Source organism: Salvia miltiorrhiza, chromosome 3 (genome assembly GCF_028751815.1).
Source record: "Salvia miltiorrhiza cultivar Shanhuang (shh) chromosome 3, IMPLAD_Smil_shh, whole genome shotgun sequence".
NCBI lineage: Eukaryota > Viridiplantae > Streptophyta > Magnoliopsida > Lamiales > Lamiaceae > Salvia > Salvia miltiorrhiza.
The window spans coordinates 44,204,390-44,223,268 of NC_080389.1; the positions used below are offsets into that span (position 1 = coordinate 44,204,390).

At 39.0% G+C, this 18,879-nt stretch overlaps 1 protein-coding gene across 1 annotated transcript; it reads left to right on the plus strand.

The window, feature by feature from the left end:
- The first annotated feature begins 11,449 nt into the window (after positions 1-11,449).
- On the plus strand, positions 11,450-12,514 carry LOC131018854 (uncharacterized protein At2g29880-like). The gene is made up of 2 exons (XM_057947553.1): positions 11,450-11,797; positions 11,882-12,514. Exons 1-2 carry the CDS (start codon positions 11,450-11,452, stop codon positions 12,512-12,514), a joined length of 981 nt encoding a protein of 326 aa, XP_057803536.1.
- Positions 12,515-18,879: the final 6,365 nt, after the last annotated feature.

Genomic DNA, 18,879 nt, shown 5'->3' on the forward strand with positions numbered 1-18,879 from the left:
ACATGGCGAGTCGTATTATTAGGTTAGAGGAGCAAGTTAATCAGGGGATGCAGTTGCTCTCGGAGCAGAAGCGCGGACGTGGTCGTCCAAAGGGCTCGGTAAAGGGACGAGAGCCTATACATGCAATTCCGGAAGGTTGTATTAAAAGTCGTCTCAGGAATGCGGAAGAAATGGGTAACAAGCCGAGGGAGTTTGTGGTTGACGTCACCAATAGGCCTAGTATGATTGCAATGAATAATGTCGTCCATAGGCGTTGGTCGGATGATTTGGATAATGATCCTGACTTTCCTTTTTGAGTTGTTCTCCTTTGCTTTTTAAGCTTTTTGCCCTTAGTCTGCATCTTGTGCTTTCAAGGGATGTTTTTTCCTTTTCACTTTTTAATAAACCCCAATTTAATAATATCAGGCCGAAATCCATATATATAGCCCAATCCATGTATAAATTTTATATTTCATTCCATAAGACTATGAGTTTTGTAGTAATTTTGTGTTAATTAAAATGACAAGTATATATATTAATTAATTAATTAATTATTATTATTATTATTATTATTATTATTATTATTATTATTATTATTATTTCAGTTTTTATATTTCTTGTTTTCCAATTATATAACAATATAAATCAAACTAAACAAAAATAGCCATCAAAGATCCGGGTGAGTCGCATTCAAAGCATCAGAGCAATCCGGTGGTCGATATGATCGCATGAGCATCGCGATCTGTGCTTGCATCTGCGCGATAACCTCGTTCCAAGCCTCCTCATTTCATCTGCTCTGCTCTAACTCATCCCTCAATCTAGAGAGCTCAGCCTAAGAAGCAACACCAGGGGGAAACTGGGAGGTGTTGGTGGGCTGCGTGCTCGTGTCGGTGTCATGGGACGAAGTAATGACCTAATCCCATGACGTGCCCCCTCGAATCAGGAGCGACGACCTCTTGGAAGACACGATCCACGTCCTCGGGCGTGACCTCCCTCTGTATCTCACGCAGCTCTGCCAATTGCCTCTCGACCTCCCCCCGTTTCAAACGGTCGTTAACTTAAAATTAAATCAAAAATAAATTTAAAAAGCTAAATACCAGTTTTCGATCGTTAAAACGATCGTTGGGTGAATAACGGGCGTTTATTTTCGGTCGTTAATATTGAAAAAAATAAAAAACAAAAAAAATTAATAAAAACGATCGTCATATTTTAAAATTCGGTCGTGAACGCCGAGGATTTAACGATCGAAATTTTCGGTCGTTAAATTTGGTCGCATGAGTATTGTTTTCTTGTAGTGATATCCAGCACCTCCTCCGGTAAGTAACCGCAAAATGTATATTGTTAAACTTGTGACGCCCGGGGACGAAGTACGGAGTGATCGCCAGTGCAAATAGGCACGGACAATTAGCGGCTCCGATTAAGACCTCCAAGCAGAGGGGCACAGGGATGAACCGGAACACACCCGAACGAGAGGGATTCTGAGAATATGCAGGTATGAGACTGCATATTCGAGGAGAGCTTAAATGATTTGATTGGGCTACTCATATCAACAAGGTGCATCTTCTTTTCTGGTGCCCACGTGGAAGAAACTCCAAGGTTAAGCGTGCTTACCTTGGAGCAATTCCAGGATGGGTGACCCCCTGGGAAGTTTCTCAGGGAGCGTGTGAGTGAGGACAAAATACGCTAGAAAAAGACCCGTGTTGGTCTGTGGGGGCAGCCGTCAAGTCTGGAGCCGAGCTATTACAAAACTTGAATTTCAGTGTCGTGTAATGTTTATTAGTGCACGGTAGTTGATTATTAGGTGTTTATGTATGAAATCTGGAACCTAGAATACGTTTTGAACTAACCGTGCACGGTTAGTTCTTGAGGACACAGTTGCACACGGTTAGTTCTTTTAGGTACATGGTTGTGTTTTTATGCTTCCTATAATGTTTATAAACACGAATAAACATTTTATTTTTGAAGGGGAAGCACGAATAAACACTTAAATGAGTATTTTGCACACGATTTAACCGTGTACTGTTGGTTCATGGGTGCACAGTTAGTTCTCTTCTATACACGGTTGTGCACAGTTTGGGTTTACTTGAACATGGTTGTGTTTTTCTTGTTTATTTGATGTTTATACCCTTTAATTGTTGCATTTATACACTGAAAATGTTTTTAGTGTAGGGTTATACTATGCACGGTTTGTCCTACTGTGCACGATTGGCTTTTTCCGTGCACGGGGTGTATTTTTCTGTATTATTTGATGAATCTAATTATTTTTAATTCATTGCAGCAGCCTCGTTATACTTGGTTACGTCCGCACATGCAAAGTTATGTCAGACGTATCAATCACTACGTCCAAGAGCAACAAACATATGCTGGAACTCGTCGTGTGCATCCGTCTCAATGTCATATAACGTGTCGGGATTACTCAATCTCGCATACACAAATATAACGGGAGCATCTGATAGGAGTTGTCAAAATCACAATACGTCATTTCAATCGCTGAAGATTTGGAGATCATTCGTACATATGCCAGAGCTCCCCTTTACGTGTAAAGATGCAGAAACACCATACTCTGAGGAGAAAACAATTGAAGATTCGGTCAAATGGAGTATCCGAAGATTGCCACTTCAGCCCAAGAAGCGACATCCCACGGCAGAAACCTTGAAGATCATCTCTCCAACGGATCTATTCAAGACTTCGCCTATAAATAGAGCTCGAGGAACAACTGCAAAAATAGATTCGAAGACATACACTGAAGCTCTACCGAATTAGAGAGCCAACACTTTCATAGATAGATTTCGAATCGAAGAAGGGAGTAATCAACGTTGTAAAATTAGTCTAGCTGATTACCTAAACTCAAGTCTAGGCACTTCATGTTTTATCCTAAGCTTAGAATGGATCACTCGAGAGCCTGTTCTCAGTAATCTTAGTTGGAAGAGTTCAAACCCCTTTTCAACCGAGAGAAAAGTGAGTTTGAGTGGTTGTTGTTTAGTACTAGAAAACTAAACTGTTGTTGGTTGTGGTTTAGTAGCGGTTCAAAACTAAACCGTTCGGTTTCCTTAGCACCCAGAAAGCCAAGAGGGAGTTCAGCTTAAAGGTGTTGGCTCTAATTACCTTAGCATTAGTTGAGTGGGCACGACAGTGTCAGGGGGTGCTAAGTGTTAAATCCAATTCAGGGTGGATTGGAAGGTTTGCTGTGCACCTCTAAGCATAAGCCCATAATGTTTGTCAGACAAATAATTTGGCTGTAGATGTAGGAGAGATGTCTCCGAACCACGTTAAAAATCCTTGTGTTCTTTACCTGCTTTCAGTTACTTCTTTTATCTGTGCTTATCTGTTTTCAACTGAACTGGATTAACTGAAAAGTGTAACTAAGGATTTTACAAGTGACAAACTTTTTCTAAAGGCTATTCGCACTAAGTTTAAATTCCACTGCTGAGTTATTAATCCTACTGACGACTCAACCGATAGTCACAACCATTAATAACTCTACTCTGTTTTACAAACTATAGACTGAAGCCTTACATGGACATCAGTTAAGCTCAAGCGCTCGACTGATGTCAATCTATTGAAGCATCTTCAGTATCTGTCTACAACCTATTTTCTAACTAGAAATTAGTTAAGTTTGTTTTGATTGCGAAAAATAGCCCACATGTGTATTTCCCCCCCCCCCCCATACACATGTCAGTCAACCGTCCAGGACCCCAACAACGTTCATTCATCAAAATTTGGACACTGAATTTAGGATTGATCATATACCGTTAGATTATGTTAATTGAGTAGATGAGATTGTTTATCCTTTCTAACAATATTTACATTTCTCCATTGAACCTTTTCTTATCTATATAATTAAGAAGCAAAAACACTCGTAACATTTGCATTGTGAATTAAATAGATCCTTAAAGTTTATAAATTGAGGCAAATAGGGGTTTGTTTGCTCTAATTTGTAAACATTAGAAATTTATTTGCCCCAATTTATATACTTAGAGGGTGTTTGGCTAAACTTATTTTAAAGAGCTTATAAGCTCTTGGAGCTTATAAGATGTAATTTTTAAAAGCTTATAAGTATCAAAGTGTTTGAATAATTGAGCTTACAAGCTAGAGAGAGAATCGAAGAAAAATGAACTTGAATGATATATGTTGAAAATAATAAATTATAGTTGAAAAATATTTGTAAAAGGATTGTTGCATATGAGATTATAAAAAAATAAATTGGGGTAGAAGAACTTATTTTTTTGGAAGTTTATAAGCTCTTTAGAAGCTTATTTTGTCAAACACTTTGAAGGAGCTTATAAGCTCAGCCAAACACCCTCTTAAGGATTTATTTGCACAAATAATAATACTCTATTTATTTTCTTCTACAAATATTAGGAATGTATTTACTGCTTAATCCGTGAAAATATCTTTTTGTTCGTCACTTGATTTTTTTTATAATCAAACTAAGGGGGTGTATTCGTTGTGGATTTCCACAGACTTTAAAAAGTCCATGGAATTCACATAGATTTCAGACGACTTTCAAAGAATTCTTGGTTGGATTTCACCCCGATTTTCACTGATTTTCGAAGACTTTACGGGATAATTTTGGAATTGAATTCCATGAAACCAGGACCCGCGGAGAACCAGTGCCCGCTAGAAGAAACCCAGCGACCGCTGAGTTCCAGTGAGCGCTGGAAACCCAGCGACCGCTGGGTTCCAGCGAGCGCTGGGAATAATCATTGATAATGAACTGGCAGATTATAAGCATTGATTCAACAAAATCACCAATTTTCAGTAAGAATTATAAGCAGATTATAAGCATTGACCTTCTGGATTATATACTCACGCCTGATGATCTGTGAAATACGCAGGAATTTTTTGGAAACAACAGAAAAGGTTCTCAAAAAGTAGAGATATCATCCTCGACAAAAAGTGAGAGCAACATTAAACTGGTTGATGCTTGCAACAAGGAACTTGATGACGTAAGAATGATTGCCCTTTTTGTATGATTCCAGTTTTGAAGAAGCTAGCATTTGTGGAGTTCATTTTTTTTCCTTCATTTGTGATCATTGTTGCTTGCAGCTTTGCGACATCCTACGCAAGAAACATGATGAGGCCAAAGAACTACTGGCTCAAGCTATATTGAACAGCAATAAGCTGCTGATGCTCAACAATCCCCAGTTGGATGAGAAGATATCCTTCAAGCTTTCCACTTCTACAGATTTTGTGGATTCGATTTTCATAATTCATGCGAATACACATTGTGTTGGCCTTTACTACTGATCACATCCGCGCAACTCAGAATCTGTTTGCCAGATTAACAGTCAGCGGTCGCTGGGTTTTTACAATGATTATTCCCAGCGCTCGCACACCCAGCGGCCGCTGGACACTCTCAACGATTGCTGAGTTCCAACGCTCGCTGGCTTCTTGGCCGCGGGCGCTGGAACTCAGCGCTCGCTTAAGGGGGGTGTATTCATTCCGGATTTTTACTGATTTCTGCAGACTTTTATGTTGGGAAATATACACAAATAATTCCACCCATTATCAAATCGAAAGCAATATCAAAGATATAAATTATCTAAGACGGGAAAAATAATGACACCGATATTTAACGTGGTTCGGCCAAACTGCCTACGTCCACGGACCCACCCCAATATATTAGAGAATCTCACAAAATGGGGAGTACAAAAATACCACACTGTATTTTGTATCTTGCCTACACAGAGGCTATCTCTCGACTCACTTTTATCACTCGTGTTTAACTTCCACACTGAAGTTTTCTCTCACAATATTTTCTCACTCTCTAGCACTTCTTTCACAAGACTTCTTTTGTGAATTTTGGGATGCTATTCAAGTTGCTGCGATGCACATATTTATAGCCTCCATTTGTTGATTCCACCTCACATCCCAACTTTCTCAAAGTTGATTCCACCTCACATCCCAACTTTCTCAAAGTTAATGGGGCTGCACTTTCCACTTTGGTGGTGGCAAAGTTGCGGTGGTGGCAAACAACTTTCTCAAAGTTGTGGTGGTGGAGCCTCCATGTTTTGGCTAACAATCTCCCACTTGAAGACTGATTTTAATCTGTCTTCACACCTTGATCATCGCAGCAGCCTTACTGTCTTCACTGTAGAAGACCAACTGAAGTTGAGCACAACTCCAGTTTCTCTTTGCCAACTGTCTTGGTTAACATATCGGCTGAGTTCTTGCTTCCCTGGATCTTCTCAAGTTGTAAGATCTTCATCTCCAGCAGGTGACGGATGTAGTGATACTTCAACTCAATGTGCTTTGTCCTTGAGTGAAACGCTGGATTCTTAGCCAAGAAAATAGCACTTTGACTGTCACTAAAGAGTGTACTATTCTCATGCTTCTTCCCAAGTTCTCCCAAGAAATTCTGCAACCATACCATCTCCTTGCTTGCTTCCGTCACGGCTACATACTCAGCTTCCGTAGTAGACAACGTGACAATCTTCTGCAACTTAGAAGACCAAGAAATAGCAGTACCACCAAAAGTAAATACATACCCGGTTGTACTCTTCCGACCTTCCAGGTCATTTGATGCCAAATCTGCATCAACATAGCCAACCAACTTGGCACTCTTGCCATCAAAACATAAAGCCTTTTCCGTGGTACCTCTTAAGTAACGAAGAATCCACTTGACTGCTTCCCAATGTTGCTTGCCCGGATCACCCATGAATCGGCTCACTACTCCCACTGCATGTGCAATATCTGGCCTTGTACACACCATGGCGTACATAACGCTGCCTATTGCCGATGCATAAGGTACTTTTATCATCTCGGCACGTTCCTCCTTTGTACATGGCGACTCCTTCTTCGACAGCTTGAAGTGACAACCCAACGGGATGTTCACCGGCTTTGAATTCTGCATGTTAAATCTTTCCAATACCTTCTCAATGTAGTTGGCTTGTGAAAGATACAACTTTCCTGCCGCCTTGTCTCTTTTGATCCTCATGCCAAGAATCTGATTGGCCTCTCCAAGATCTTTCATGGAGAATCGTTCAGACAATTGCTTCTTCAACTTATCCATTTCCTTTGCATCAGCTCCTGCGATCAACATATCGTCAACGTATAGCAAAAGGATAAGATAACTTTTGTCGAACCTCTTGTAGTAGCAACAATCATCAGCGTGGCATCTCGCGTAGCCAATCTCCAACATAAAACTGTCAAACTTCTTATACCACTGCTTCGGAGCTTGCTTCAGGCCATACAAGCTCTTTTTCAACTTGCACACAAGATTTTCTTTTCCTTTCACCACGAATCCCTCGGGTTGTGTCATGTACAAGTTTTCCTCCAAATCACCATGAAGGAACGTTGTCTTTACATCCATCTGATGTAACAATAAGTTTTCTGCAACTACCATGCTCAACACTAAACGAATAGTGGTCAGTTTCACAACAGGAGTAAACACATCGGTATAATCAATACCGTATCGTTGCTCAAACCCTTTGACAACCAGCCTTGCCTTGTAGCGTTTGCTACCATCAGCTTCAATCTTGATTCGATAGATCCACTTGCAATGCAATGCCTTCTTCCCCTTCGGGAGCTCTACAAGTTCCCAATTGCCGTTTAGGATAAGAGATGCAATCTCATCATCCATAGCAACTCTCCACATCCGCTTATTACTACCAGTATCTGCCTCTGCATAGCATTCAGGCTCACCACCATCAGTAAGTAGTAAATAAAAGTTAGAGGGCGAGTACCTATCAGGTGCACGTCGCTCTCTAACCGGTCGTGGCAGCGGATTGTTTGGTGGTGGGGTTCTTGGCTCCTCATCTGGAACCTCTTCAAAATTCTGGCTCTCCTTGCTCCCACTCGAGTTTGAGATGTCTAACTCGACTACTTGGGAATCAGAATTGCCAGGGCTAGATGCTTTCACTCTTTCCTTGTACAACACCTGTTCATTGAAAACCACATCTCTACTTCGAATAACCTTTCGGTTCTGCTCATCCCAGAGCCTATAACCGAACTCGTCTCCACCATAACCAATGAACGTACACTTAAGAGATTTAGCATCTAACTTGCTTCTATTAACATGATCAATATGAGCATAAGCAACACATCCAAAGATGCGTAGAAAAGATAGGTTTACCTCTTTTCCTGTCCATTCTTCCTCAGGTATCCGAAACTCCAATGGAACTGATGGACCTCTATTGATTAGGAATGCAGCTGTGTTAACTGCATCTGCCCAAAACATCTTAGGCAACCCACTTTTCAGCCTCATGCATCTTGCTCGCTCATTTAGTGTTCTGTTCATCCGTTCTGCTACACCATTCTGCTGGGGAGTTCCTCTCACGGTTTTCTCCATGCGAATCCCATTCTCAGCACAGTAGTCTTTGAACTCCTTAAGTTCATATTCTCCTCCATTGTCGGATCGTAGACACTTTACTTTCAGCCCTGTTTTAGTTTCTACAAGGGCTTTCCACTTCCTGAAAGTATCAAATGCGTCGGATTTATTTTTAAGAAAATAAACCCATACCTTTCGAGTGGAATCATCAATGAAGGTTATGTAGTATTCCGAGCCACCAAGGGATTTTACAGGCGCCGGTCCCCATAGATCACTATGGACCAGCTCCAGTTTCTGCGTCTTCAAGGTTCTGCCGCCTCTCGAGAAGCTTACCCTTTTCTGCTTTCCGAACACGCAATCCTCGCACAGGCCAACTTCAACAGTTTCCAGGCCAGGCAGCCTACCCTTCGAACACATTATCTTCATCCCCTTTTCGCTCATGTGGCCAAGCCGACAATGCCACAAATCTGCATTGTTCACTCCTCCTGCAAGATCAATGCAATCTTTGGAGTTAGTTGTCATATACAACGTGCCCTCCTTCTTTCCACGAGCTATAATCATAGCTCCCTTGATTATCTTCCAATTACTGCAGCCAAATGTCACTGTGTAGCCCTCTGCATCAAGCTGCCCAATTGAAAGTAAGTTCCTTTTCAGTCCAGGAATATGTCTGACTTGATTCAGCTTCAACTCGAATCCGTTGGATGTCACAACTCGCACATCTCCCTTTTCCACGATTTTCAGGGGCTCATCATCAGCAAGATACACCTGTCCAAAATCGCCAGAGACATAATTTTCAATTATATCTTCATTACTGCATGAATGGAAAGACGCTCCAGAATCCAGCACCCACGACTCCATCGGACTGGTCACGCTCAGGACCAACGCCTCGCCTACATCTTCTGTTGTGGCTGCGTTCGCTGTCTTTTTGTGATCCTTTTTCTTCGGTGGCGCTTTACACTGATTCTTAAAGTGCCCGAACTCTTCACAGTTCCAGCACTGGATTGAACCCTTATCCGTCCTGGATTGGCTCTTTCCTCTGGACTTTGACCTTCCCCTGTTCTGCCTTCCTTTCGATCTTCCTCGATATTTCGTGTTCAGTGCAGTCCCTGACCCTGAAGTAGATGGAGATTCTTTCCTGCGAATCTCCTCGCTGATCATCAGATCTCTTACTTCGTCAAAGCGCAACTTTGCCTTTGTTGATGAAGCGCTAACTGCTGTCACTGTTCCGGCCCAACTTTCTGGCAAAGAAGATAGCAATATTAGGGCACGAACTTCATCATCAAACTCGATCTCCACCGAGCTCAGCTGTGTGGTGATCATATTGAACTCGTTCAAATGATTCTGCACTGGTGTGCTCTCGGACATTTTTAGATTGAACAATCGTCTCATCAAATGTACTTTGTTTGCAGTTGATGGTTTCTGGTACATCTCCGCCAGAATCGCCAACATCTCTTTTGTTGACTTTGCTCCAGTCGTGTGGTAGGCAACGTTCCTGGACAGCGATAAACGTATTGCACTCATCGCCTTTCTGTCCAGCAGCTCCCACTCGTCCGGATCCATCTTATCTGGTTTTTCTTTGAGGGGCTGATGTAGATCTTTTCCATAAAGATAATCCTCGATCTGCATCTTCCAGAAACCGAAATCCGTACCATCGAACTTCTCAATCGTAATCTTTCCGTCGCCCATCGTAACTGCTCCCAATTGATAAACAAGATAATTTTCTCAAAGTAATTCTTTTCTGATGTGGAGGTTCAGTAATTACTGCAACCACAGAGCATACTAAGAATTACAAAAGAACAATCACTGTTCACAACGAAATCACTATTCACGATGAATAGTAACAGCACAAGAAAATTATCAGACCGCCACAAACGTGGCTCTGATACCAGTTGTTGGGAAATATACACAAATAATTCCACCCATTATCAAATCGAAAGCAATATCAAAGATATAAATTATCTAAGACGGGAAAAATAATGACACCGATATTTAACGTGGTTCGGCCAAACTGCCTACGTCCACGGACCCACCCCAATATATTAGAGAATCTCACAAAATGAGGAGTACAAAAATACCACACTGTATTTTGTATCTTGCCTACACATAGGCTATCTCTCGACTCACTTTTATCACTCGTGTTTAACTTCCACACTGAAGTTTTCTCTCACAATATTTTCTCACTCTCTAGCACTTCTTTCACAAGACTTCTTTTGTGAATTTTGGGATGCTATTCAAGTTGCTGCGATGCACATATTTATAGCCTCCATTTGTTGATTCCACCTCACATCCCAACTTTCTCAAAGTTGATTCCACCTCACATCCCAACTTTCTCAAAGTTAATGGGGCTGCACTTTCCACTTTGGTGGTGGCAAAGTTGTGGTGGTGGCAAACAACTTTCTCGAAGTTGTGGTGGTGGAGCCTCCATGTTTTGGCTAACATTTTAAAGTCCGGGTATATTAGTTCAAGACTTTTAAAAGTCTTTTAAAATCTGGGTGTATTAGTTCAAGACTTTTAAAATCTGGGTGTATTAGTTCAAGACTTTTAAAAGTCTTTTAAAATCTAGGTGTATTCGTTAATCTATGGACTTTAAAGAATGAATGACTTTCATTGATTTCGTTCAAAAAATAGGCATCAACAAATCCGACGACACACCACGAGAATTCACAAATCTGCCAAAATCACGCGCTCGCTGGGTTCCAGCGCCCGCGGCAAAGAAGCCAGCGGCCGCTGGACCCAGCGCTCGAGCCTGACGAAGCCAGCGGGCGCTGGGCTTCAGCGCTCGGAGAAGCTAGCGATCGCTGGCATGCAGCGCTCGTTGGGCTCAAGGTGCTGCTGATCCAACGCTCGCTGGGCCCTAGCGCTCGCTGGGCCCAGCTAATACTTTATAAATACTCGTATAGCCGTCAGTTTCTTCCTCACACCAAATCACGATCCAGACTCGAGAAAAAACAGAATTTTAGGGTTCTGCATTAACTATTATCAAGGTATTCTCTCATAAATCTTGTATCTTTATACTATTTTGGTATTCAATTTGTCTATTGCATAAACCTTGTATCTTTATAATTTGTTAGCAGCTATATTCTATTTTTTTATTGCATGTGAGTTGATTACAGTTTTTGTTATTTATATTTATACTTTCTTTTATTCATTGTTATAGTACTATATACGTATATATATTTTGTGTCTAGTAATTCAATCATGGGAGATTCTCAACAACAAGGCACGAAAAAGAGGGCAGTCTATGAACCGTGGACTAAGGAACAAAGCGATGTATTATTAGAAATTTTGGTTGAGTCTGCAAAACGGGAATGGCGTGATAATAGTGGTATATTTAGCAAAGCAACTGTTGAAGAAAGAATACTACCTGTTTTTAATAAAAGACTTGGGTGTAATAAGACTTGTAACCACTACCTAAGCCGTATCAAATGGTTTAAGACCCGTTGGACTGCTTATTCAACACTCATGAAGTTTAACTCTGGTTTTGGCTATGACAACACCGCTAAAAAGTTCACGGCCCCGGATGAAGTTTGGGATGCATACTGTCAGGTAAACTTATTAGGAATTATACTTTTAAAATAATGTTATTTAAATAATATAGTTAATTAATAAATATATTCTTTATTATGTTAGGCTCACCCAAAAGATGCATACTTGCGCCATGGGAATTGTTCGGATTATGAAGACTTGGAAATTGCTGTTGGAAACGGTGTGGCGGTAGGGAAAAACTCAATTGGATTGGGCAGTGCTACTGATGCTAGGACACTAGGAACTGAGGAAAATAGTGTTCCGCACATAGAGGATTTGAATTATGATGCTGAAATTGAGACGTTTGTAGGACTTACTCAAGACGATCCGCCATCATCCGGTTCCAAATCACCTTTGGTATTTCCTGAAGTGTCTGTGGAATCCAGTCAGAGAAGAGCTCCCGTCAAAAGAAGTAGAGGTCAATTTGAGATAAATTCTGGTCACATTGAAAATAGTTCGAATCAGGAAGTCATGGCAGAAATCAAGAAAATCACTACTACAATAGAAGGAGTTCAAAGCCTCTTGGTGAAACGAGATACTATGATAGAGAAGAAAGAAAGGGGAAAAACTTATACAACTTGGGATGCTATCAAAGAAATCCAAGATTTGACTAAAGACGTTCGCACCGAAGCATTTGACTTGCTTGATACCAAGACCAAAAAAGATGGATTTTTGAGAATGACTGTTGATGAACGTAAAAGATGGATAACTTTCAAGATTAGACAGCGTAGGGAATAGTGATCGTTTTTTATACCCTCTTTATATGAGTACATTGTTTTGTTGGTTTTTTATTTTAAGACTTTATTTTCTTCATTAATGAATAAGTATTTTTTTTTTAATATTTTTAGTCAATTGCTTTTATTATTATTTCAATTATTATTTCATTGTTTATATTACAACATGAATTATGAAGATAAAATTGAAGATGAAATTGAAGATGAAATGGAAGATGAACTTGAAGATGAAATTGAAACAGAAATGGAGCTTGAATATTATGATCAGGTCAGGCTTTTGATGGAGGCAACTAAGACAATTATCATTTTATTGGGAAGAATTATGACGATGCCTCCGACCATTGACAACTCTTTGATGCGACGACCAAAAACTAGGGAAGGATTCCATTTTGTACGTAATATGCTCGATGGAGATCCAAATAGTTTTCGACAGTTGTATAGAATGTATCCGGATGTCTTTCTCAAATTATGCCAGATCATTAGAGAGAAAACTCATGTTCAAGATACACGATACACAACTGTTGAAGAAATGGTGGCAACATTCTTGATCATTGTTGGACACAACGATCGTTATTGTAATGTTCGTCAAAGGTTTGGTCGTTCGTATTTTGCTACTAGTCAGAACTTCAACAAAATCTTGAGAGCATTGAACACCATAGCACCGGACATGATGGTTAAGCCGACTACAACAATTCCAGCTAAAATTCGGGAAAGTACACGGTTTTATCCTTTCTTTAAGGTATGTATTATTTCGATATTATATTGAAGTTATTGTAGTATATCAATTTTATGTGCTTTATTTGTATAACATATTCACTTTATTTTTGGATTGTATCGGAGCTATAGAAGGAACTCATATCCCAGCCACGGTCATAGGCAGAGACGTAAGCAGTTATCATAACCGTCATGGGGTGCAATCGCAAAATGTTTTGGCAGCTTGCAACTTTGAATGTTTCACCAACAATATACTCAATAACATCACATAACTTCTGTAGTAAAAATAAGCCACTTATACAAGTAAGAATTTCATTTAGAGCAAAATAAGATCACTTGAAAGCAACATGCCAAGAATAACATATAAAAAAAAATCAAGTGGCATTCATCCCAAAATCAAGTGCCAAAATCATATGAACATGAAAGAACAATACTCAAAATCAAGTGCCAAAATCGAAAGAACAGTACTCAAAATCAAATGAACAGTACTCAAAGTGCCAAAATATTAAACAAAATCAACCACAGCTTATGGTATGCATCAAGATACAGTACTCAAATTAAAAAAAACATAATCCTCCAAAATAATAAAAAAATCCAAACATTCATCCCAAATTTAATATTTAAACGAATCACCCACGAGGTCTCCACGCCTCCCACTGACGCTGTAACTCGGCTATCTGCTGGTCTTGTGCATCAAATCGGGCATTCATATCTTGCCTCAATGATCCAATTGAAGCGTCGAAATGATCACGGAATGAAGTCAAATCATCATGAAATCGTTGATAGTAATCTCCCGACATTGAACCACCAGCTTGTTGATCTTCATTGCCCCTTTCTTCTTCTTCTTGATCTTCGTCTTCGTTATCTTCTTCTTCATTCCCACTAGCTGCGGATGATGTGCCGGCCCCAGAATCACCAAAAATGGGAGGACGACGGCCAGCTGCAATCTCGGAGTGAACAAACGATCTAACACACTGCCTTTTTGCATGAGGAACTATAGTGTATCTATCAGAAATCAACTGAGCTCCTTTCAGCTCACTAAAATCAATTAATTCAGGCTTGATTTCCTCATGACCATCCTGAGCGACCTCGGTGTTAGTTAAAACTCCCAATGCAAATGCCAAACCAGTGACAATGGGACAAAAAGAAGCATGAGCAGAAGACCGTTTCTGCATCTGAGTCATAGTTGACCAAATAAATTGTGAAATGCAAACTTTTGTGCCATTTAAAGCACAAGACAACAAATACACTTCATTTGCATTCACTTTATTTGCCTGCTCTTTTCCAGACACATTATATGCAAGAAATTTGTGCACTATGACCAATGCCGGATCTTTAATGTATCCATTCGGCATACCAGACGAATTCCAATTATCAAACCCTGTCAATTCAATCCAAGCTTGATTTGCATTGAATGACCGAGGTCTCTCAGATTGCCCACTAGAAGAACATCCAAATGTAGCTTTCATTCTTGCCAAACTAACAGTATAGTCCCTCCCATTCATCCTAACTGTAATCTTCTTTTTATCACCACGCACAGACATAGTAGTTAAGAATTCATAACAGAGAGGATCATATCCAGAAAACTTAATATTCCTAGCAAAAGTATCCATTCCCAAATTCTTCAGCAATCTCATTACTTTACCATCAAGTTGAAGATCCTTAATCAACTCCAAATCTAAATAATGAGGAGTAGTAATCTCTGATTCGTTAAACTTTTTAAATACTTCACCCTCCCATTCAGAATTCAATTGAAAGGGACACATGTACATTTCTGAGAGATCTTCCTCCTCCTCTTCCTGCTCCGAATATTCTTGCTCTGAATATTCCTCTTCCATATCTTCCTCTCTCCTGATGTTGGCATTTTTTGTTCGCGGCGGCATATTGTCTGTTGTCAGCGGTCGTTGGGCTGGGTGGCAGCGTTTGCGCGGTGGAGATCGGTGGTGAAGGTCGTTGGGTTGGGTGGGAAGAGGAGGTGTGTGCAGCTGCGTTTGGAGTTGGAGAAAATAACAAAATTAGGCGTGGGGTGGAGTGCGGTGGAGATGAGAGGCAGCGGACAAAGTGGAAAGAAGGAGAAAATGGCGGTGGCTGAGAGCTGTGGTTCGCGGATGGAAAGGGAGGAAGGCTGCGGCGCAAATGGAAAAGGAGGAAAATAGAGTTAGGGCACCCAGCGGCCGCTCAAACATATATATATAACACAATGCCAGCGCTCGCTGGACCCCAGCGCTCGCTGGGTATCCAGCGGTCGTGGTATGCTAGCGGCCGCTGGCTTCGTTTCTATCGCCCGTGGGTGCCCAGCGCTCGCTGCATTTGTGGAATTCAAATCCGAAATTATCACGTCAAATTCTCGCTAATTCATTAAAAATCTCATCAAGAATTCATTCAAAATCATTAAGAATCTGTCAGAATTCTATAGACTTTTAAAATCCACGGACTTTTAAAATCTATAAAAATTCGGAACGAATACACCCCCCTAAAACTTCATGGATTTCAATTCTCATGGTTCTTGGCCGGATTTCGTCGTGTGTATTTTTTGGATGAAATCCATGAAAGTCATTCCGGATTTTAAGTCAATGGAATAACGAATACACCTAGATTTGTAGGGATTTTAAAAAGTCTAAAACGAATACACCCAGATTTATATGGACTTTTAAAAGTCTTGAACGAATACACCTAGATTTCTGCAGACTTTTAAAAGTCTTGAACGAATACACCCAAACTTTTAAAATCCATAGAAATCCATCAAATTCCACAACGAATACACCCCCCTAAGTTCATACTGATTGGATTTAAATATCAACTTATGAACCTATTATCCATTGGGAGTAGATTGTAAGTCATGATATACGGATGGAACTCAAAATAAAAAATAAATATTTTTATTATTTATTTAAAAATGCATAAAAATTAGGGTTAATATTGTTTTATGTTCCGAACTTTCAGCATTTTCCATAAAATGTCCTGAACTTTCATTTTCTCATAAAAAGTCCCAAACTTTCAACTTTTTCTATAAAATGTCCCGCTATATAAAATTTGGTAACAGAAAGATAACTTATCTTGCGTGGATGAAATATTTTGAAAATCTTCATTGTTGAAAAATCATAGTAGGAACTACTATTGGTGGAAAATGTTGAAAGTTCGAAATTTTTTGTCATCTTTTCATCACCGAATTTTATATAGCGGAACATTTTATGGAAAAAATTGAAAATTTGGAACGTTTTAGGAAAAAATGAAAGTTCGGGACATTTTATTAAAAATGTTGAAATTAAGTTCGGGACGTAAAACACTATTAACCCTAAAAATTATTACTTAGTACTTTTTTAATGAGGCATCAAAATTATTAGGGCTAACAACTTAATAATTGGTGTAGGTTGTTTGGGTCAAAGAGGAAAGCAACATAGACCCAACAAAAGAGCATGGCTGTCAAAGTAGAATAGTGCAATACAGCTGGCTTCTTCTCGACTCGACAAACCCACATTCCCATCAAAATTTACTTACTAAACCTTGTTAAATTTCAGAAATGTCCTTCATGTCATGTTTTTTTCTACCCTCGTTGACAATATTAAAGCTCATTTAAAAGTGTTTAGAGCAATCCCTTTTCTTTTTTTCTTTTTTTTTTTAATTATTGTTTAGAGCAATCTTTGACGAAATCGATGTTAATAGTAGGGAAAATTGCACCTAAATATACAAATTTTGCCAAAAATTCATATTTGACGCGAAATTAGGATTTTACATTTTAATACATCAACTTTTGTTGTTGTCCAAATTTGACATGACTTAATTCTTAAAAATTCAAAAAACAATCCCTTTTTGTAAATAATTATACAAAGATCCACTTATGTTATAATTTGGGACATTTAAGCCAAAACAAGATATTTCCTTATGATGTTTTCTTTTAATCCATTTTAGGCGCGGATCAAAGATTAAAAGAAAACATCATAAGGAAATATCTTGTTTTGGTTTAAATGTCCCAAATAATAGCATAAGTGGGTCTTTGTATAATTATTTACAAAAATGGGTTGTTTTTTGAATTTTTAAGAATAAGTCGTGTCAAATTTAGACGACAACAAAAGTTGGTGTATTAAAATGTAAAAGCCTAACTTCGCGTCAAATATGGATTTTTGGCAAAATTTGTGTATTTTCACGCAATTATCCCTTAATAGTAAATGAAAAAATATTGCAAATTCAGTAACTTTCTCAGGCAAGTTGCTCTTACTATTGGCATTCAAAGCATCTAGTTGGCGCGCGCGAGCTACGGGGGAGCTTGAGACGAGGCGCGTGAATTGCATGGCCCAATCAAAATTTTTAAAATATTGAATAACTCATTTGGCCAAAGTTTTAATGTTTATATTATTTTATTTTTGTAGTTTAGAAAGAATTGTTGGCTCATTTTAACGAGCAACGACCTCCCAACATAATTATATGTCATAACAAGAAAATTAAGTCGCACTTTCAACGTGTCTAAAAATACATCAAGATTTAGGAGTCCATCCACGAAATATGTCGAGTCAATTTGGGGAGCAACATGAGTGATGACCAAATGACGACGTCGACGTAAGAAATTTTCCAATTCAAACATGAGGATCTATTCAAATACCCGAGGGGCGTGGCGTGTTCTCTGCAAATCTCAAATATTCGCATTCACTGGCGACAACGTCCATTCTTCGAAGCGTTCGAAGGGGGGGTACACGATGACGTCCTCCTACTCATGCATCACAACAAGCCCTATAGGTTAAAAGACGGTCAAGCGATATAAGGTAAAAGACACACCTATGTATGCCTTCTATCCTTTTTTCCCCTCTTCCCCTTGTTGATTCCGTTGGACGTTGTAACTTTTGGACATCATCATATATGAGATACTGGTTGACGTTTTTTTACAAGTTGGGTCTGCTTAACCCCTAAAAAAAGTCGAGTATGTCGTCAATGAAAGGGGAAAAAATGATAAATACGTCGCGGTCATGGAAAACGTGGCAAAATCTATAGATGTTTTTAGCCAGGAGCAATACAACCTAGCCGACTCCAAATTATGAGCAAAGATACGTCTAGAATGAGTTCAGAAGAATTTGATTTCCACAAAAATCTAGCTATGAAAATTTACTGTCGGCAGAAAGAATGGAATATGTAATATTTTTAGTTATTGTAATAATTTTTTTATAATTGTAATTTTTTTAATTAATGTAAAGTCTAAGTTTAATTTTTATGACATTTTTGTTGTTAAATTTAATATTTAATTTAATTTTGGAATATATTTAAATTAAAAAAGATAGAAGTAAAAATTAGAGAGCCTAATTTAAGAGAACTTGAATGTTGAACTTGAATGTTAAAGAAAGACTATCTAAGAATGGGGATCAATTAAAAAGCCCTTAAGGGACTAGCACGGTAGCACCCAAGCACGCACAATTTTCAATGGTAAGTTATTATAATTACTTTAAAGTTGCGGTTACTTTGATGGATAAATTTATCCATGAAAAAATATAGATAACAAAAATTTATACCTTTAAATATCTCATTTCTTTTTCAATATTTGACACAAAAACATTTTTCTTCCTTATTTTCATTTCAAGGATGGATAATATTATCCCTCAATTTTTGGAGAAATAATATTATACATCCTTAAAGTGAAAATAAAGAAGGAAAAAATGTGAACTTCTCTTT

What these genes read in the sequence shown, in the direction of transcription:
- LOC131018854 (XM_057947553.1), top strand. Translation starts at nt 11,450, where the DNA reads ATGGGAGATTCTCAACAACAAGGCACGAAAAAGAGGGCAGTCTATGAA. An exon ending in TTTGGGATGCATACTGTCAG is followed by an intron (nt 11,798 to 11,881) that starts GTAAACTTATTA and finishes TTATTATGTTAG; the next exon opens with GCTCACCCAAAAGATGCATA.